This window comes from Ochlerotatus camptorhynchus, unplaced genomic scaffold (assembly GCF_037179485.1).
Source record: "Ochlerotatus camptorhynchus isolate MF236.1 unplaced genomic scaffold, CSIRO-AGI_Acam_v1.1 ptg000257l, whole genome shotgun sequence".
Taxonomy (NCBI): Eukaryota; Metazoa; Arthropoda; class Insecta; order Diptera; family Culicidae; genus Ochlerotatus; species Ochlerotatus camptorhynchus.
The window spans coordinates 2017865-2031975 of record NW_027040747.1 but is presented as its reverse complement, the minus strand read 5'-3'; the positions used below and the strand labels follow the sequence as shown (position 1 = coordinate 2031975).

General features: G+C 39.4%; 1 protein-coding gene across 1 annotated transcript in view; it reads right to left on the bottom strand.

Moving 5' to 3' along the window:
- Positions 1-14111, bottom strand: part of LOC135705079 (arf-GAP with dual PH domain-containing protein 1-like) — a 30347-nt gene that overhangs the window by 3207 nt on the left and 13029 nt on the right. The window contains exons 2-3 of the mRNA XM_065226650.1: positions 864-1089; positions 20-798 (exon numbers count right to left, since the gene is read on the bottom strand). Of these exons, the coding sequence (XP_065082722.1) occupies positions 20-798; positions 864-1089 (1005 nt within the window). The remainder of the gene's footprint in view (positions 1-19; positions 799-863; positions 1090-14111) is intronic.

The window sequence follows — 14111 nt, the reverse complement described above, 5'->3', positions numbered from 1 at the left end:
ACTACCAAACAACACTCACTCGAACTATCCTGCGGACTGAGCGGTCTATCCAGCACCTTCTGGATGACGGTCATCCATTCGTCACGGTCCTGTTCGCTGTGCGACGACAGATTGTACGTCCGTTCCGGGGTGAACAACGTAAAGCTAAAACCCTGATCCCTCGCCCCGACCGGTGCCCCTATCCGGACGCTGTAGCTGTCCATGCGATTGCCGAGGAAAATCTCACCTTTGGGATTCGCATCTTGCGGATCATCGTGGTACATCAGCTTTCGATCGTCCAACGTGAACCATCGCCGCTTGTAGCTATCGGTCGCCCGTGGTCCCGTTTTGAGCAGCCAACCCTCGCGGGCGAAATCGTGCGTCAGATAATCGACTAGATCACTCTCGGAAGCACTGGGATAGGCAATCTGAAAACGGTGTAACTTGGCGCAGCGTACCGCCATGTACCAGTTGTTGATCTCCTTCGGGTCGTCGTGATACACGTAGATGTGCCGCGTTGTGCCGTCCTTCATAAAGGTCAGCTGCAGCGAATTCGGGTTACCGATCTTGGCCGGAGCGAAGACCACGTTCAGTTCGGAAATTCTTAGGATTGCCTTTGGTTCACGTTTCTCTTTGACGTAGTAACGCAGGGTGTCGTCCGCCTCGGACAGCACGAATTTGCGCAACTGATAGCGACTGTCCTCCTTGCCACGCTTCATCAGAAAACCTTCCATGTGACCGGATGTGTAGGCCGGGCGTTCGTTCATACAGAACTCCAGCCGTTCGTACTTGGCGCGGATCCACTGCTCGATCAGCACTCTGCGGGCGAAGGGAATAAGGTTATAAAATTACGGCACGGAAGGGCAATGCCAACCAGTACTCACTGTGGATCATTCTCCCTCGGCAACCGGTAGCACGCCGGTACTCGCGTTTCGTACTTATGCTTCGAGGCCCGGTTTCCCACCGCTATCATCCGCTCCAGCTGGCTGTCTTCCCATTTGTCCAGCTTCAGGTGCTTGACCTTCGATATGTGGGCACCCATGCTCCGGTGCACGGCACAGCATCGTGTGCACAGAAAGATTCCAATGTTGTACGAAGCCCATTCGGGACCTGAAAGGGAGGGAGCAAGAGAATGTTGTATGTTAGCGTATACTTCAATCATTCCGGCGCCAACATTTTCTTATATTTAACAATTAATAATGAATACTTGTTATACCAACTAGCTTTGAAACTTCTTGTTTTAGAATTCTACCAAAGAATAGTCCTAACAAGTTTTCCCTTTAGGAATTATCTGTCAGTCCAGGAATTCCTCTCAGAAAAGTTTTCGAATCCACTCTGCACATACCTTCGACCTCTGTAATATTTTAATTCTAACAAGAAATCGCATAAATTTATGGTGGTCATTTTACTTTTCAGATTCCCGGTTTTTTCCCGGTACAAATCTAAAAAATTTACCGGTTTTTAACATTAAGTTAAAAGCGAAAGTGTTCAATGATCACATTATTTTTAAATCGTAACCACGTGCAAGTTTTCGACGCTATTTGTGGGTAAATCTTAGGGTGGCCACTGGATTTTAGAAATTAAATTCCCGGGTGTCTAGCATATTTTCTCGGTTTCATATAAACAGCTAAATATGCCTGAATGATTTTTTTTTTCAAAGTTACAGACCGAACGCTACTGGGTTGTTCAGTTGTTCATTGCACTGAATGTTATAAAGTGATTACACACTAGACTGATGCAACATTTGAAATTTTCGCTCCACAGTGCTCAAACGGCTCCAAATTGTGTTCTGATTATCCTCCCAAAATTTGAACTCCTTTAGTAAGAACCTGACTTGGCACAAACCATTTGAAATTTATATAGAAATTACTATGGGGAAACCATAATTTCAGTTCATATCTATCTCAAAATTCACCAGTCCACTCTACTTTAGAAAATTATAGCTGAGCTTGTTGAAAATTTTCTCAGCTACAACTTTGTTCAAGACCACTTTCCGATCAAATGAAAGGAACAAAAGTTATTAATGATTCAAGTCACTGGTGTCTTATGATTATGCTAAACCAACTGTTCAGCAGGCAACATTGATGCTTATGGCGCGTAGAATAGAGGACAAAAGTCATGACTACTATGTCACACTGCAGAATACAGTGTTGCCCGCAATACAGTTGCTTAAACTTGCCATAAGATTATCAATGTCTTAAACAATTAATAACTATTTTATTTGACGTTTGGCTGAAAAACAATTTTCTGCAAAGTTGTAGCTGATAAAAATTCTCATAAGAATAGCAATAGAACATTTTAATAGTACAACAAAAAGTTTGGTTTTCCCATAGTAATTTCCATATAAATTTCAAATGGTTTATGCCAAGTCAGTTTCTTATCAAATGAGTTTAAACTTTCGGAGGCTAATCAGGACCCAATTCGAAACCGTTTGAACACTGTGAAGCAAAAATTTCAAATTTTGCATCAGTCTATTACAAACTTTAGTTATTTTTTCGTAAGATTTGCACAGTCGAGCGCTCGGCAATCTGTTTTACTGAGATCTCAACAAACATGTCGTTCGTTTGCTGAGATTCAACAAAACATTTTCCGAGACACAGCAACCACACGTAACTTTTGCTGAGATCTCAGTAAAACAGATTACCAAGCACTCGGCTGTTCAAATCTCGGCAAAAATTTCCTAGATTCGGCAAAAAAAATTAAGTGTGTAGATTGAACTATGAAATTCTTATGTTGTTACGGATGTTAATTTGAGATTTCGGACAAAGAAATTTTTTGAAGATTACGTGTGAACATTTCCAAGATTTCAAGATTAAAAAAAAAAACATGACGATTGGACTTTGAAATTTGTGTATTCTGACACTTAGAAGAATCATCTAGAAAATATTGATGAGAATGACAAATGAGTTTTGAAGTGAATTCTAAAGAAATTTTACTTAAATATATGTTCTACCTTATTTTAAGAAGTAAACCATGACCCACTTAGTAATTGAACAAACTCGTTTACAGCACTCCTAGTGGATGTTTTCAAAAGCTTTTGACGTATATTTGTTGACAACAACAATATCAATAACAGTATATTTTGACGTAGGACTACGTCTTTATTTATTTATTTATTCGTTAATCAATCAAATCGTAGACTACATATTAACATTAGGACTTATGTTCTATGACTTCGCAGGGTTCTGAAATATATTTTTAATTCTGTTGAGGGCATATTTAGGTCAATCATTTCACAATGATGATTATAAACAGTCATCATCTGATTTACCGGTCCAAATTTAGCGTAATTGGTCCGATGGCGATCTGCTGCGAACAACTGTCGATTGCGTAATTATCGGGAAGGTGCATACAAATTTAACCTTGACCATAGATCAGCTGAGTCAATGCGTTGCGAAATGATATTGTTTAATAAAGAAATCTTTGCGTAATCCCGACGTTCTTTCAATGTTTGAATACTGATCAGCAAACAACGTGCTTCATATGACGGGAGAGGAAAAGCCGTCCAACCTAACTTACGTAGTGCATATAATAAAAATTGCTTTTGGATCAGGGGGTAAGTCACTCTGCCACATTGTGCTAACACCCAGAGAAACATACTTCGACACACTTCAAGCACCCTTCCGTCACATGACAAGGAATTTTTTAATCAATTCTGGCACCACTGTTTACATGCGATTGTTATTTGGTTATTAAAAAAAAAACAGAAAAAAAACCGTCGGACCGTCCTGCCTTGAAAGAAAAACATTCTTGATCTGGATTGAAAACCTCCAATTCAAAGAAAAGGAAATACTAAACCGGTTGGGATCCACGAAAGCAGCGGCATCAGGATGCTAAAAAGGTAAAGATGTCTTGCAAGAAAATCAAGACAAACGCAACGTAAAATTTTCTGATTGTAAATCCTAGGTTCTCACCAACGGCGGCCCAATCACGGCCCTTCCAATTGGGTTCTTTAATTTAGAAAATTATATCGGTTTTATACATCATCTGAAAGAGCTTCGTTTTTGGAGCACAGCGATATTTTTTTCGAACCCACACACTTTCATCTCGATTTTTAAATCAAGATTTAAAACAAAATAATAACTTCACTGTTTGACACTAAACTGACAAACTGACAGCTCGCTCCCATACAGAGTGACAGCGAGGGGCGCTAATAAGGTGATTTTTGCAAATGTAACCGTACTTATTTAAAATAGTTCCAGTGTTCCAAAATTGATGAAATTTTGGTTTTGTGTTCCATTTTTAATGCAGATTACGAATATGCATTTACCTCAATACCCTTAAAGAACCCAATTGATTGCAAATGCACCCTTTGCTTGATCCTTCTTCTCGGGTGGCACATACCCATTCGTCTTCCTCGTGAAGCGAGAGGGCTCATGCCAGTGTCAGGAACTAATTTTCGGACCCTGAACGGTAGCCGCTGCTGATTAATATTCGATCTCTACAGTTGCGAAATGGTTATGGAACTCTACTACTGGTTCTGATACAGCAACTCAGTAGTATAGCTGGCGGTCCTTTCATTGTCTTACTCTGATATCCGGAGCTCCGGGCTGCGGTCATTTTAGCTACAATAATCCGCCCGCCGGTTGTGCTTTTTCTTTAAACAAACAAAAGCAAAGGAATCGCAGGGGGGTCTGTCATTTTCAGTGTTATGTTATGGTTGAGGATATGGTTGCTAGTAAATTTATTTTTCGGTTGAAGTTTTGACAACTCGGTCAATACGATGAAGCACACAGAAACACCTTCCGACACCCACAAACACACATGAAACACAATAAGCACAAACACAAGGTGGCAGAGTGACCTACCCCCTGTTTTGGATTGACTCTATTCGTTCTTCATGCTTTTTCATATAGGGTGACCAAACAACGCTACAATATTCTAAAATTGACCTCAAATAAGCACTGTACATTGAAATTGAAATTGAAAATGAGGTTTGAAACGAAAACGGGGGGTGTTTTCAAACGCATATTTCTCAAAACAATTAATGGGAAATATTTCATGCAATATGCCGTTCGACGGAGACACTATTCAGCAATGTTTTGGTGTATAGTAAAAATAGAGAAAATAGTTAAACAATTCTAGATAGAGCTTGAATTAGGGCGTAACAGCTTTTGTAAACAATGACTTCACTCGATGATTTATAGTAAGCCAAGGCTCGCTCACTCAAATCAACGTCACTATCAGATAGGGAAGTCTTCCCCTTCCTGTTGGTTAAGTTGGTTTGCGTAGGCGTGCCTTGAGTTTCGAGAAATCATCGAGAGACGTCATTGTTTACAAAAGCTGTTATGCCCTAATTCCAGCTCTATCAAGAATTAAGAAATTTAACGAACAAAATAGGAATATTTCGCGAACTAATCAGAAGAGCGGACGAATGGAATGAATCTAAATTCTCTCGCACGGACATCACTTTCCAGCTCGTGCGCAAATTTGCCTTCCACAGCGCTTTCTGGCAAGACAGTCGATATGATCGGAGCTCGGTGAAAACTGATTACGCACGAATAGTGGAAGAGGAAGAGCAGCCGAAATGTTCGCCTGCAAAAGGGTCTCCTAAATCGCTTCCACGCTTCAGTTGCTGCCAAATTAGGATTGGGCGATCTTCAGAGAAAGATCGATCTTATATTTGGCTATAGAATCGATCCACTGATTAAATCGATACCAAAGAATCGATCTTTGGTAGATACCATATGCGTGATATTGTTTGCACCATTGAGCAATGTCAAAATGAAAAAAAAAAAAATCTCAAAAAGCTCGAGTTTTTTTTTATTTATTCAAAGGGGGAATGTTTCTCAGAGTCTTAAACTATGTTAATCATCGATCGAGTTTCCACTTGCTGCAATTACGGCCTCCAGACGTTTCCGGAATGCACGGCAGGTTCTAATAATGTAGTTTGGATCCATTTATCTCCAGGTACGGGTCAATGTTTGCCTGAGGCTTGCTGTACTCGGGTGGCGTGGACAAAGAATGGATCCGAAAAATTGGAAATCAGGATGAAAAAATCGATCTTCCAAAGATCGATCAAAGATCGCCCAATCCTATGCCAAATATTCGAGCTGGTCGGAGCTAGCAGATAACGTCAGAGTCATTGGCGTAGTTAATGGGGGTGCCTGGCCCCTTCCAGAATGATCCAGGCTCCCTCCAGATTTTTTTTGGAGATTCTAATACCGACCTAACTGGTTATATAAATCTTCAAAGGATTCTGGGGGGGACCTAGATCATTCTGGAGGGGGGCAGGCACCCTAGGTACGCCAATGGTCAGAGTATAGGGAAAAGACTGAAAGGAGGAGCATCGAAAAGGGCGTTGGTAAAGGCCCACGCACATTAGATCCGGAACGGACGCGTTGCGGCAAAGTGACAGCTAAATCTATTGTCTGACTGTCAAATTTACGTCAACGCAACGCAAACGGATCTAATGTAGGTGGCCCTTAAGAAAGAGGAAACTATAGCTAGTTAACTCTCTCATACCACCGCAAATATCGTTCGGCCATACACTGCACGGTGTAGTTAGATGAACTTTTTGTCGTTCCAAAATGCTTCTGCTTCGCATCCACCACCACTATCAGTCCCAGCCCGAGTGGAGCAGTCGGAGCTCGACGATAACGCTTAACAGAGGGAGAGGAAGAGTAACGGAAATCTTCATCTATGTGGTGTATGGATGAAGATTTCCGTTACTCTTCCTCTTCCTCTTCCTCTCAAAATGCTTCCACTTGTTCAGCCACGATGTCAATTATACCGGCCCAACCGGCTTATTGGTATTAAAGAAAATGTGGAAATGTTTAGTGGTGTTCGTATTTCAACACAATGTTTATTTTTATACAAGAAACAGCTGTTTATGTGATGAAATCTCGCGTAACATTTGAAAAGGGCCTATGTCCAAAATGTAAACAATCCAGAAAATGAATTGTAAATTTTTCCGCCAGTATTTAATTCCTAAATAAATAAATTGAAGTATTTTAGGCATTAATATTGTTCACAATAACAATAGTAACTATATCTCAGTACACAACATCCAAAACATGCGAAACGTTTTCAAAAATACATGAAAATCTATAAAAAATTAATATCACAGTAATAAGCCTTTTTGTGAATCTTTAAATGGTTAGGCCCTTTTTGTTAAGCCGTTGTACTTCTCATCATAAATTGTAGGCCCTTTGCTAAGCCTTTTCTTAACGTCAAATAAATCATCGGCCCTGCCTCAAGCAGTAGGGCCTAGCTTTGATTAGAATTTTTTTCAATCATCGGCCCTTCTACGTCGCTAGGCTTATGAATGGAACCTCATCGAACGAAAAAAAAATATATGTTAGGCCCGAGGTTAGGCCGTTTTAGCATGAATGACTGGAAACATTTCGTGGATCGGCCGTTTTTAAAATCAAGTTATTTTTAATGATTTTTATCGATAATGCGGAACATTCCTATACGACTGGTAGCTAATTACCAGTGCTACAGAATGGTATCAAAAATCGGTTTGTTTACATTTTGATCATAGGCCCTATTCAAATGTTACGCGAGAAATGTCTGCTATTCGCAATATGGAATGTTGTGCTGCCGGTTGCTTCTAACACCAACAAGCTGCCTGTTGTTCCAGACTTTGTAAGATTGACATCGGTTCAGCTAGGTTAGTCGAGAGCATAACAAGGCATAAAATGTAACAAGGACTAAAATGTGTCCCTTTGATTACTGAAAAATCCTGTTCCTCTAGTTTGAAGTTGTCAGGACCAGGGTTCGGAGGTAGATCTTACATCAGTAACGATCTGGTGATCTACCAGCGTTACTGGTTATTCAAAATGTCGAACATTGGACATCGAAAAACTATTGAGATTACAAAGATAACCGAAAATCACGTGTCTAAGCCTTAGAAATTGTTTAAAATAATAATTGGAATTATTTAAGAAAACTATCACAATTTAGGACTAAAGAAATGTTTGATACTCTGGGATATCGCTAATTTTTTGAGATCTCTGAACTAATTTTTGGTATTCCGGACTAGGAAAAAGATAAAAATTCTAAGCTTGATGAAATATTCAAATTTTTAGGATAAAACTGAAAAAAACCCAAGAATGTGAGATCTTGAAAAAAAAATAGAAGGTTTCAGATTTTGCCCTGACAGCATTTTCAAGGCTTTGAAGAGGTTTATGAGGCTTAGACTGGACTTTAAGATCATTTTATTATGTTGCGTGGAATAACAAAATGTTGGCCTCAAGCCAATAAAAGCACTCACAATTTGGATTTTTCAGCTCATTGTTAACATATGCTTCTGTAAGGCCCTGTGAGTTACAAATTTCAGCTTATTTACTTCAGAATTGTCCGTTATCATAAATTTAGTTTTGATCCATTTTTGTCTAAACGAAACGAAACGAGACGAAACGGAAGTTTTTATTTCTGTAAATAACAGTCAGATATTGTGTATGTCCCTAACCTCGGTCTAATATGACACCTTCAATTACATTTATACCACAGACAAACAGACATAACACATTGAATATTTCTCACTATAAAACATCGTCGCTTAAACATTACCGCCATCTGTTGAGTACACTGTGGTGGGTAGTACGCTGAACAGATGGCGGTAGTGTGTAAATGTCAAACTCAAGGGAAATGACTATGCGCGCCACAGGTGGCGGTACTACCAACTACGATACTTTTAAATTGACCGTTAAATGCTTGTTCGATGAACAACTTGCGAGTGTTATGTCTGTTTGTCTGTGTTTATACCGTATCTTATGTAATTATTGAGCTGCAGTCGATATTTCACTATCAACATGTAAGCTAAGATATTCTTATTATTTGGATTAATTAGGCAAGACTGAAAACTGTTTAAGCTCACCATTTTAGCATGAAGAGGTACGGGGATGTAATGTCGATCTACTGTACTCAAATTGGGTCTATAAATGGATGCAACTTTGTCCTATCGAAGATGAACCTCGATCTACAAAGGTTCGGCATGTGAAATCGCGCTTCTTTTTCACTCCTTATAATTCATACGTAACACATTGTTGACGTCACTGCCACTTCTCGCGTAAGAACTGATGTGGATGAAGGAGACAGTGTTTTTTTTTCGGTTGATCCAGATGACAGTGATTTATTTTAGAATAAAAATAAAGCCAAATAGATCATCTCACGAACACACATATAACGAACTGTCAAGTCACGTATTAGCAAGCTGAACAATGAATTAGCTCCTAAGTAACATTGACAGATTTTCTTTGTTGATTTTTTCTTTGCATGTATAGGCACTTCCAGCTATTTTCAACACATAGGGGAAATGGATGTAATGTCGGTCTAAATGCCCCTAATTTGGACCCATACATAAATTCAGCAATCGCCTAAATTTTGAAAAGCAACCAAAAATATCCATTTGTACCGTCCCCATGACGGGTTCATCTAGATAAAATTGATAAATAGCAGATTTTTAGCGATGAGCCCAATCTTAGATCCATAGGCCAACATTAGAGCCATTTCCCCTAGTTGGATATACGATCCTATTATCTAGCATCCAATACGGCCAATACGACTAGAAACGGTTTTGTAGCCAAGTTATTAACGAAAGAGAAAGTCGACGAGGAGAATCGATCAGTGTTATTTAGGATCCAATGCATTGTTCAGCTTAATAATTTTTGGAAGGGCTTGCACGGTAAATTAATCTAACTAATATTTGAATCGCGTTCACTCAAATGAGCAAAAACGTGGTTTACTCATAGAATTAGTAAATTTTTACTAAAATATGAGTAAATCCCACTCATTTGTGACATTTACTCATATTCGATAAAAATTTACTCATTCTACGAGTGACCAACGCTTTTGCGAGTTTGAGTAAACGGTACTCAAATATGAGTTGGTTTCATTTGCCGTGAATTTGTTTTAATGGGAGGATTGACTGCACGCTATTTCTAAACAACCCAAATATGTGTAGGATCTACTCATATCACTACACTACACTAAATTGAACAAACAAAGTTGGAACTGACACGATGACAAATGAACAACTTTGTTCGGATTCAGGTCGATGTTATCCATTCGTCATCTTGTTAGTCTAAATTTTGTTTACCTAATTTGGGGTACCCTACTTTTGACGAAATGTGTCGACCCCTCCTTTCACGCAAAGATTAACATTTTGCCTACGGGATTTTTCAGTGCAGTGAAAGGATAAAAAACGATCCGATATGTTTCAAGAAATTTGACATTTCAGTGCCAACATTTCAAAGGGGCGTAATTGCTTTTGTAAACAATTGCTTTAGCTATCGATTTCTCGCACTTTTAGTCCATCCCTCCAAATTAACAATGCTAGCTGGCAAAGCAAACATTCCTCTACCTGCTGGTGTCATTAATCTTCATGAATAAGTTTTAAATGTTGACACTGATTTGCTTATGGCATTTTCCTATAGGAGAAAACAGCTGCAGAGTCATTGTCAACGCGAATGGTTTCACCAATACCAAAACAAAGTTATCAAATAAAGTTCGTAGACCATAATTCTAGACTAACATTTGAAAAGAGCGGAAGAGCCAAAATGTAAACAAACCATATTTTGCCACATATAGAGAGAATAGTTCACAAACTACTCGATAAACACGAAAAAGTAGAAAAAAATATCACTTCAAATCATCAAAAACGTTTCTTCTTACATGGCGTATTTCCAACTTTCATTTCTATTATGAATCTGGTTGTTACGCCTTGCACCAGAACTACGAATTATATCGTTTTAATATGCCAACTGTTTTGATTCTGTAGTATCTAGTCACGCCCGATTCATTTGAAATGTCTCCGATTGGTAGTTCACGTGTAAACAACGAACAAAAAGAAGACCAAAAAAATCTCCGGGCGTAATTCCACCCTCACAAAATTTGCGAACGAAGAACCAAGGCGGAACAACAAACAAAAAATCCCGAGGGTGTACTTCCACGGCGTATCACCAGTGTTGGCAGTTCAAAGGGTGGAAGATCTGGGGGGTAACAACATGTATGAAATTATCAGGGCGTATGATGTTTTCTTCTCAATTTCACGGCAAAGAAAACTTTTTTTGAGTTTTTAGTGATGCATGATGATAGATTACACTATTAACTATATGTTAAGCTTATAAAATCAACCAGAAAATGGAAAGTCGTGAAATAGGATTAATGTTTAGGTCAACAAAATTCAGAAGCGATTTTCTCGATATGGTCTTTTTGGAATTACGCCCTTTTCAAATGTTAGTCTAGAATTAACCACTTCATTCGAGCAGTTAAAATGACGTTTACTAGGGTAGAGCACTACTTCATCATAATCGCCCATTTCTGTTCTATCGATCATAAAAGATCAATAATATCAATGATTTGACCATGCACAAATCAACAATAGGTTTGTTCCGATGCGTTAGTTCATTAGCTACAACATAAATCCTGTTAGAGCGCATTGTATGAATATTTACGCTCATTGTTCTCAAAACATAAGAAGCACTCCTAGCGAATCCCCTTTTTCAACGTTTATCCGTAGGAAGAAAAAAAAAACACTAATGGCGTTTCAATGCGTTAGGACGGAATTGAAACTCGTAGAACGAATTTAGAATCAAGAAGCAATATCTCAACACTTTGTGACTCTTTATCAAATCCATGGAAAGATGAATAAATTTAGAAGTCATCTTTGACAGAAATATTCCATTTTTCGTTCAAACTCGTTCAGAAAAGAGAGGTAAAGCGCGGGTTGTGCTTAGAAGGACGGAAATTAGATCAAAAACCCTACCACTCGAACTTTGAAATTGAACATTATTTCGAAATTTTTTCTTCTAGAACCGCGAGAAAAGTGCGTTTCATAAAAAATAGAAATTAGTTGGTCCAGTATTGTGAAATCGTTGGTAGAAAGTCACGCCAAAACTGCTTGACAAAATGGTCAATTAGCAGTGGCGTTTTCTTAACCTCAATCTACCTGTGCACCAACTCTCAAAACATAAACAATTCTCAAAATATTACTTGCAATGGATAGATATCGAGTAAACAAGAAGATTAAGTGTATTTTTCAACCGATTCGAGTATGAATATAGCATTACATCTGGTTTTGAAAGTTGGTGCACAGGTAAAAAGTGAGGTTACGGGACGCCACGGATAATTAGGAACACGTCTCAAAATTATGTCATAGTCATAGCGTGAAATCTTCTAAATTTGTAATAAGAATGAAAAGTGTGATGTTACAAAAAGGTAAGTCTATTCAATTCATGCAATTTTCAGATTTTTTGATGACCCCCGTTAAAGAGTAGAGCGTAATTTTTTTAATCTTTCCAGCATACCCTTGGTATATACCTTAGAATCCACCTGAAATGTTACTCACTGCTCTCTAGAAGTGAGCATGAGTATGAGCATGATTGAACACCCGCGGTTGCTACTCCGGTATTGTCAGATCAGCTGTTAAAAATTACACTGAAAACCAGCAGATGATGCTTGAGACTAGCCCTCATTCACAATATGTAAATCTAATTTCAACGCAGATTCGTTTTGCTACGCACCTCGGCGATTACCGTGGCGTAATCCTTCTAGCATGCCCCCTATGAGGAACGTTGTTCATGAATACACCTAGAACATCTCCACACTCGTCGCAACACTCTAAGAGCTATGTTTGTTGCTGATGTTCTGCAGAATCGAGTTGATTGTCCAGGTGTATTGGAACAAATGAACATCAATTATGTCCTTGCGAAACAATCAGAACTAACTACGGCATGCATAGCGCTATCATCGGTCTTCAAATATTATTCAACAGAGTTGCATCTGTGTTTGACTTTCACTTGTCACGTGAGTTACTGTGACGAAAATTTACCGCTCCATTTTCTTGGAGAACAAATCTTAATGAGTAGTTTTAAAATTTTAGTATATTTTGTATTATGTAAATATATGACAGTCTTTGTAAGAACGACAAGTAATGAAGTAATCCATTGGATGATCAATTAACAAACTACTCACACTACTCTTAGCGCTTGATAAGAGTTGAAACGAAGCCCGCTCCATTTCGTCTTGTTTTTCAATCGAGCCATTATTTTGGCAAAAGTTCACGTGTAAGTGGTGATCGTCAAACAATGGAATTGCTGTGGTAGGGGTAAACACGGCTTCGGCACTTCTTTACCTATCATCGTCAGGGGTTATTTGAAGTCCACGAGCGCTCATTTGTTGCATGAAGATGCATCATATTCCAGAGCATCTTTTTGCAAAACTGACAATAACAGGTAAAGAAGCGCCGAAGCCGTCATTTCCCCTAGTCGTTTTTCATGTGCGGCGACCGATCAACCTTATCGACAGCCAGCAGTCAAATGACGTCAATCGAAAGGGTTTGAAAACAACCAATCCGGGTTCGGAGCAATCAATTTGATTGCATTCGAGGCAGAACACTTTCGTAATAGGAAAAGCCCCATGCATGATCCCGCAACAGGTTTCTCGCTCTCTTATAACTACTAAAACTAAACATACATCTAAACCTTATAAATCAAAGAACGCAGATTGGTTCAACCCGGCGCGGCAATCACAACAAACATAACTCCTGACATGACTAGTGGGTATAGGTATCACACGTGTGTGTATGCTCGTCCAAACGAAACGGAAAGAAGGAAAAGCACAGAAGAAACGAAAATCTAAAATTCTGACTGGAGTCCATTCACCCTTCGCCGGATTCGACGACCTACAACACCACCATGAGGCACGGTTCGGTCAGGGAGGTATGACGAATCTTTTGCGTTCTCGATTGTTTTGATTTTGTGGGTAGGTGACCTCCTCCAGCAGATCGCTGTTCCCCCAGCCAGCAACACCGAAAAGAAGTGAATGTGCCCTCATAAGGTGTTAGTTGTATCTAGCTGGGTGGCGCCTCGGTCCGTTCGTCCGTCCGTCCGTCCGTCCGTCCGTCAATGTGCTTGGCAGCGGTGCATAGTTCCGCTTTGAAGCGCCACGAGCTAGTTTTAATTCTGCGCTCTATTTATAGAGGGAGAGAGAGGTGCAATACATTTATAGCTAGATGCGCAGTTAGTAAGCAATACATTGCTGAAAGGTGGGAAAAGGGAGGGGGTTGTTTTCTCGTGAAAATTAATCATCATCTTTTCCAGCCAACTAACCAAGCAGCCAACGACGCAGCCAACATCACAGAACAGCAACTGCGTCAAAACGGGAGACCTTCACACAATAACAAA